This window comes from Carlito syrichta, unplaced genomic scaffold (genome assembly GCF_000164805.1).
Source record: "Carlito syrichta isolate Samal-C Ts95f unplaced genomic scaffold, Tarsius_syrichta-2.0.1 Scaffold288259, whole genome shotgun sequence".
Classification (NCBI taxonomy): domain Eukaryota; kingdom Metazoa; phylum Chordata; class Mammalia; order Primates; family Tarsiidae; genus Carlito; species Carlito syrichta.
The window spans coordinates 1-6,680 of record NW_007232355.1 but is presented as its reverse complement, the minus strand read 5'-3'; the positions used below and the strand labels follow the sequence as shown (position 1 = coordinate 6,680).

Genomic DNA, 6,680 nt, shown 5'->3' with positions numbered 1-6,680 from the left:
CGGCCGTGTGCGCTCAGCCCTCGAGGACGCGCGAGGCTGGGCCGGCCCGGCCCGCGCTGATCTGGTGTCCGCGGCTCGAGGCGGGGCTGTTCGTGAAGGCGTTTCCGAGGGAGAAGTGGGCGGGCGGGCCCGGCGCAGGGGCTCACGTCCGTAATCCCGGCGCTTCGGGAGGCCGAGCGAGAGGCCTGCCTGAGCCCGCGGGTTCGAGACCAGCCCGAGCACTTGGCAAGACCTCGTCTCTGCAATAAGTTGAAAATTAGCCGGACGTGGTGGCGCACGCCTGTAGTTGCAGCTACTTGGAAGGCTGAGGCGGGAGGATTGTCTGAGCCCAGCAGGTCGAGGCTACCGTGGCCGTGAGCGTGCCGCTGCCCTCCAGCCTGGGCAACAGAGCGAGACTCTGACTCAAAGAGAAAGAAAAAAGTGGCAGAGTCTATTCTGGCTCCTGTCTCCAGGGCTCCCAGCTGCCCAGGAGTGAGGCTTGTTCCCAGCACACCCAGGAGTCTGCCCCGGTCTAATGGACGCAGCGTGGCCCTCTCTGTCCGCGTGAGACCTTTTTCCGAGTCTCTCTGCCCCAGAGCCAGGGCCCTGCCTTGGTGGGCGATATCTGCAGAAGGCTGAGGGCCGCCCCAGCAGGTGCCCAGGTTGGCCGGTCCCACAGCTGCCTCTGCCCTGACAGGTCTGCCTCTCTCCCACCCCAGGCCCGGTTATGTCGCCAGCGAAGAGAGCCGCCTCCTGGTCCTTTCGGAGCTGCTGGAGAGGAAGGCCCACTCTCCCTTCTACCAGGAAGGTGTGAGCAACGCCCTGCTCAAGATGGCGGAGCTGGGGCTGACCCGGGCGGCAGACGTCCTCCTGCAGAACGGGGCCAACCTCAACTTTGAAGGTCAGCTGAGCCCCGCGGAGCTGGGGTGGGTGGGCAGCAGAGTGCTGGGCCATTCCGAGGAGTGGCCTCTCCCTGTGTTTCCTGGATGGCCTTCCCTCCCCTGTGGGCCTGCAGTGCTCTTCCCACCTCCACTCCCCACGACGCCTAGCCAGCTCACCCAGCTCAGGCCCCCTCCCATTAATGTGAAAATGTGGCTGCTGGCACCATGCCCAGAGCCGAGGGAAGGTGATTTTCTGCTGCTTCCTCGGAGCCGGCTTGTACTTCTGCTCGTGCCGTGGGGAGACGGGGAGACAGACAAGCCACACTGGGCGTGAATCCCGGTGGGCCGCAGCAGCTTCCTGCTCATGGGTGCTGGGATGGGGGACTTTTCTCCTACTCATCGGCCTTCACCAGAGGGCAGGGTGGCCAGGAGCCATCAGGCCTGATGGGACCTCAGGCGGCCAGCGTGTCCCCTCCCGACCTGAGGGCAGGCTCCAAGCTGCAGGGCTCCCGAAGGGTCCAAGGGCTGAGGAGGGAGGGCCCGTTCCGAAGTCGGTCACTGGGAGGTGGGTTCAAGGTCGTGGCTGTGACCGCCAGGCTGGGGGAACAGAGCTGCCACAGGGTCCCCAGCAGTCTCGAGATGGAGTCGAAAGGCCCCCGGTTGGGCCGGGGAGGGCAGGACGCCAGGCCAGCAGCTTCTGGAGACCCCAGGGGCGGCCTGGGCTCCAGGGCAGGCCAGGGTCTGGGGCTATGCCGACGGCCACGCACCCGTGCTTGCAGACCCGGTCACCTACTACACGGCCCTGCACATCGCTGTCCTGCGGAACCAGCCTGACATGGTGGAGCTGCTGGTGCACCACGGGGCCGACGTCAACCGCAGGGACCGGGTAAGCACCAGGCCCGTCCGCACCACGGCGGGTGAGGGCGAGGGGCGAGCCTCCTCAAGCCCCCAACCAACCACTGTGCTGTCCCGGCTCAGGTCCACGAGAGCAGCCCCTTGGACCTGGCCAGCGAGGAGCCAGAGCGCCTGCCCTGCCTGCAGCGCCTCCTGGACCTTGGAGCCGACGTCAACGCAGCTGACAAGCATGGTGGGCCTCTGGGGGGAGGCGGGGCAGCTGGGCCCAGGCGCTTCATGAGGAACCCCCAGAGCCCCGGTACAAGAGCTGGGGGATGGACTGGATGCCAGTCCATCTGGCCCAGCACAGGTGGGCACACAGGTGGATGGTGCTGAGCAGAGAGGCTGTAGAGGCTCTAGCGGCAGGGCTGCCGCTGCCCCCATGTGGCCCTCGAAGGTGGCTGCAGGAAGAAACGAACACACGTGCTCTCAGCTCCCAAGGGACTTGGCTTCCCTTGGGGGGACCCCGCAGTATCTCAGGGTCTAGAAAACCCCCGGCATCGTGGTCCCGCTGCTCCAGTGTTCTCAGGGCAAGAACAGCCAGTGCCTGGCACCCCCACCTCCACCAGGGCCGCAAGCGCCATCCTGGGCTTCCTGGTCCCTGTCCTCACTCTCCCTCTGTCCCGCTAGGCAAGACGGCTCTGCTTCACGCCCTGGCCAGCAGCGATGGGGTGCAGGTTCACAACACCGAGAACATCCGGCTCCTGCTGGAGGGAGGTGAGGCCCTGCCGCCCCCGGGCCAACCGCTGTGCTGTCCCGCTCGGGTCCCTGGCTCCCTCACCTCCTGCTGTCTCTGGCTCCCGCAGGGGCAGACGTCAAGGCCACCACCAAAGATGGGGACACTGTGTTCACCTGCCTCATCTTCCTGCTGGGGGAGACCGTCGGGGGAGACGCGGAGGAAGCCCGCCTGATCAACCGCTTCTGCTTCCAAGTGACACGGCTGCTGCTGGCGCATGGGGCCGACCCCAGTGAGTGTCCGGCCCACGAGTCGCTCACCCACATCTGCCTCAAGGGCTTCAAGCTGCACTTCCCGCTGCTGCGCTTCCTGCTGGAGTCCGGCGCCGCCTACAACTGCTCGCTGCACGGCGCCTCCTGCTGGTCCGGCTTCCGCCTGGTCTTCGAGCGGCTCTGTGCCCACCCAGGCTGCGCCGAGGACGACAGCCACGCCGACCTCCTGTGCACGGCCGAGGCTGTGCTGGACCTCATGGTCACCAGCTCCCGGAGGCTCCAGCTGCCCGCGGACTTCGACGTCCAGCCAGTGGGCAGCCTCGCAGAGAGGATCCGGGCCCTGCACCGCTCCCTGTGCCAGCTGGAGAGCCGCCCGCCGCCACTCAAGCACCTGTGCCGCGTGGCCATCCGCCTCTGCCTCCAGCCGTGGCCCGTGGACGTGAAGGTCCGAGCCCTGCCGCTGCCCGACAGGCTCAAGTGGTACCTCCTCAACGAGCATCGCGGCCCTGCTGAAGACGACCTCTGAGGCCCAGACCGCAGGACTCGGGCTGGGAGCTCAGGCCAGCCTTTGGGGGGCTTTTGGTTCCCAGCCAGCCAGGGGAGCCTGCAGCTGGTCACGCCAGTGGCTCAGGTGCGGCTGTCTTCCAGGGTGACTGCCCTTCCTTGCGGTAGCATCCCCAAGGCCTGCCCCACACTGGAGAGGCAGGCTCCGGTCCAGACCAGCCTGCCTCTGATCTGAGGGGGCCCCAGTAGCGGCCTCCCTGGAACTGCCCTGAGTCTGATCTGCCCTGCAGGGCGCAGCCTGGAGGCACTCCGCAAGTGCTGGGGAAGCTGGAATCAGGGCCCACAGGCCCTCGACTGCCTGCATGTGGTGAAGCTGAGCCGACCCTGCAGCTCCGGGCAGGGTCACTGGTGCCCGCCCGCCTGCCTGTGTTCTGGTTGTGCCAAACTCAGGGCCTCAGGGACCACGCCTTCTGTTCAAAGGCCAGCGTGAGCACCCAGCGAGGACGGCCCTTAAGCATTGCCTCGCAAGGGGGGAGCCTGATGGGGCACCACCAGCCTGGAAAGCCAACTGCCGTCCAGTGCAGAGCCCCTAAGGGGCACTTTCCAGGCACCACAGTCATTGTGAGCTACATCAATGCCTTTGAGAGTAAGCCGAGGTGACATATTTATATCACAGAATTAAACAGGTTCTTAGCCTTAAAGGTCCTTGTGTAATGTTCCTGTTCCTCCCCTCCCCCACTCAGCTGAGGACAAAGACCCCCACAGTGACCAGTGAGAAGGCAGAGGTGGCAGGAGAAGCTGTAGCCCTGGGGCGGTTTCTGAGTGGCGTGACACCTGTCCCCTGGAAGAAGCACCACTCCACACTGACCCAGGGCTATCACAGCACAGGCGCGCCCTTTTATTTCTGACCTCAGTGCCTGCCACAGAGGTCCCCAGGCCCAGCACAGAGGGAGGCCCCAGGTGACCCCTTGCTGCAGGCTGTCGTGACAGCACTTCGAGGGCACCAGGACCCGTCTCCCAGGACTGGGCACAGGAATGTTCCCACACGTGGCACCATTGGGCGGGTGCCCCAGGCCACTCTTCTTCCCCAGGTGAAGACCACACTCAGGTCCTCAGCAGCCGAGCCGAGGGTGTCCCTCTGCCCTCAGGTACGCAGGTGTGGGGAAGGCCAGGCCGGAGCTGGGGAGTCAGCCTCAGTGGTCCTGCGTCCCCACGGGGGCCCTGGAGCCCTCTGGGCCGCCCCACCGTGCAGCAGGGCCAGGGCGGCCTCTCTGCTCCATGGGCGGCTTCCCCCTCCCCCCAGGCCCCACCTGGCCTTTTGAAGAAGAGCCTGCCCAGCGAGTGGACCGCAACAAGTGTATTTAGTGGCCTCCCACACTTGGACGGCGTGCTGCCCGAGCCGGCCCAGCCGCCACCTCCCCCCCCAGCCGTGACACCTCCATCTCCCGCCAGCCGGCTTATCTCAGGGCCAGGCTGTACACGTGGTAGATCTCATCCGGGAGGTTCTCCTGCCTCTCCTCAGCCAAGAGGCTGAGGCCCGCGCCGTGGACAATCCTGCGGACCACCTGGAGGTCACGGCACACGCTGCTGTCCACGTCGTCCAGGATCACGCCCTCCTGCGCCATGTTGTCCTTGATGACGATGATGCCGTTGGGACGGAGGCCGCTCTGGCAGCGCCGCAGAAACTCGGCCAGGTGCTCATCTGTCAGGTGGCCTGGGGAGGCAGGGGCAGGTCACCGGGGAGCCAGCATGCCCACGGCCCCCAGAGTGCCTGTATCCCAAGGCGGAGTCCAACAGGCTGTGCTTGCCACTGGGCGAGCGCTACCTGCTCTGACATCCGTTCCGCCCCTGCTGAGCCAACAGCACGCTGGGAGGCTGTGCCCGGGCTGCTGACCCGCGGGCAAGCCACTGGACCAGCATCAGCCACCTCCAAGGTGGGAAGTTCAGCCCTGCTGTGGACGCGGGTCGGGTTCTGTGCTCTGTGGTCCCAAGGGGTTGACAGGTGCCCTTCTGTGTAAGAGGAAGCTGGCTCCAAAGTCACCCACCCAAAGGCACCCGTCAGTTCCAACCCTGCCAACACCTGCATGCCACATCCCTCCACCCCACCGGGCCTGGGCCAAGGAAGTGTGACTGGCCTGACGCTTTGGCACGCCAGGAGCTCCCAAGCAAGGTTCCTTCCTACTCTGAAAGGCTCGACCTGCATCCACAGCAGGCCTGTGCTGCCTGCCTGGAGGTGGCTAACACCAGTCTAGTGGCCGGCCAGCAGCCCAGCAAGTTGCATCCTGGTGCACCTTGGGCTAACCAGGTGTGGGACAGAACGGCAGAGCAGGGAACTCTCGCCGTAGTCAACAGGGCAGCCATGGCTTGCACTCATCTATCTTAAAACCCCTTATAAAACTCATTTTCAGGCCGGGCTTGGTGGCTTAGCCTGTAATCCCAGCACTTTGGGAGGCCAAGGTGAGTGGTCTGCCTGAGCCCATGGGTTCGAGACCCACCCAGGCAACTTGGCGAGACCTCATCTCTCCAATAAATCAAAAATTAGCAGGGCGTGTAGTTCCAGCTACTCGGAAGGCTGAGGCGAAAGGATCGCCGGAGCCCAGCAGGGCGAGGCTGCAGTGGCCAGGAGCATGCCACCACACTCCAGCCTGGGTGACAGGGTGAGACTCCAACTCAAAAAAAAAAAATCTTCGGCTGGGCATGGTGGCTCAGCCTATAATCCCAGCACTTTGAGAGGCCGAGGCAAGAGGACTGCCTGAGCCCATGAGTTTGAGACCAGCCCAGGCAACTTGGTGAGACCTCATCTCTGCAATAAGCCAAACAAATTAGCCGGGCATAGTAGTGCGTGCCTGTTCCGGCTACTTGAAGGCTGAGGTAGAAGGATCGCTAGAGCCCAGCAGGTCTATGCTGGGGTGTCCGTGCACGTGCTGCTTCGCTCCAGCCTGGGTGACGGAGTGAGACTCCGACTCCAAAACCATTTTCACTTCTCTGAAGGCAGTAAGTTACTGGCCATTTAAAACTTTCAACTAAAGACTGCCCCCACGTGGACAGCAGCGGGCACTGCAGCCGAGACAGCCTGGCAGGCCCGTCAGGCAGAGGCCCGGGAGCCCCCAGGCCCTGGGCCCCGGGAGGAGAGGTGCCGAGGGGGACAGGGCCCTCACCTATCACCCACTGGATCCAGATCACGTCGTAGGAGGCGGGCTCCGGGCTGAAGTCCTGCAGGCCGCAGCAGAAGTAGTTCCTCACCCTCTTGCCCTCCTCCCCCAGGTAGGTCTTGGCCTGCACCAGGAAGTCCTCCGTCAAGTCCACCATGTCCCCCTCTCTGAACAGCGGCAAGAGCAGCCGCTTGGTGATCCTTCCGATGCCGGCGCCACAGTCCAGGGCACAGGAAGTTCCCGTCTTGTTGGGGCCTTCCTGAAGCGCGGAGAAGGCGTGTCACCTGTCAGGGACCCTGTCACCGCGGGGCCCGCCTCTCGC

The 6,680-nt window shown here is 64.7% G+C and overlaps 2 protein-coding genes across 2 annotated transcripts; one reads left to right on the top strand and one right to left on the bottom strand.

Annotated features, from left to right (window-relative positions):
• Positions 1–400: 400 nt before the first annotated feature.
• On the top strand, positions 401–3,907 carry ASB6 (ankyrin repeat and SOCS box containing 6). Its single transcript, XM_008053540.1, has 6 exons — positions 401–543; positions 699–880; positions 1,640–1,746; positions 1,839–1,947; positions 2,385–2,471; positions 2,561–3,907. The coding sequence occupies exons 1-6, from the start codon at positions 515–517 to the stop codon at positions 3,226–3,228; spliced, it is 1,182 nt and encodes a 393-aa protein (XP_008051731.1). The 5' UTR covers positions 401–514; the 3' UTR covers positions 3,229–3,907.
• Positions 3,908–4,078: 171 nt separating this feature from the next.
• Positions 4,079–6,617, bottom strand: NTMT1 (N-terminal Xaa-Pro-Lys N-methyltransferase 1; the record flags this gene model as incomplete). The annotated part of the gene is made up of 2 exons (XM_008053539.1): positions 4,079–4,920; positions 6,365–6,617. Coding segments are annotated over 2 exons (510 nt in total), but the record flags the coding sequence as incomplete, so codon positions are not given.
• Between the last annotated feature and the right edge of the window lie 63 nt (positions 6,618–6,680).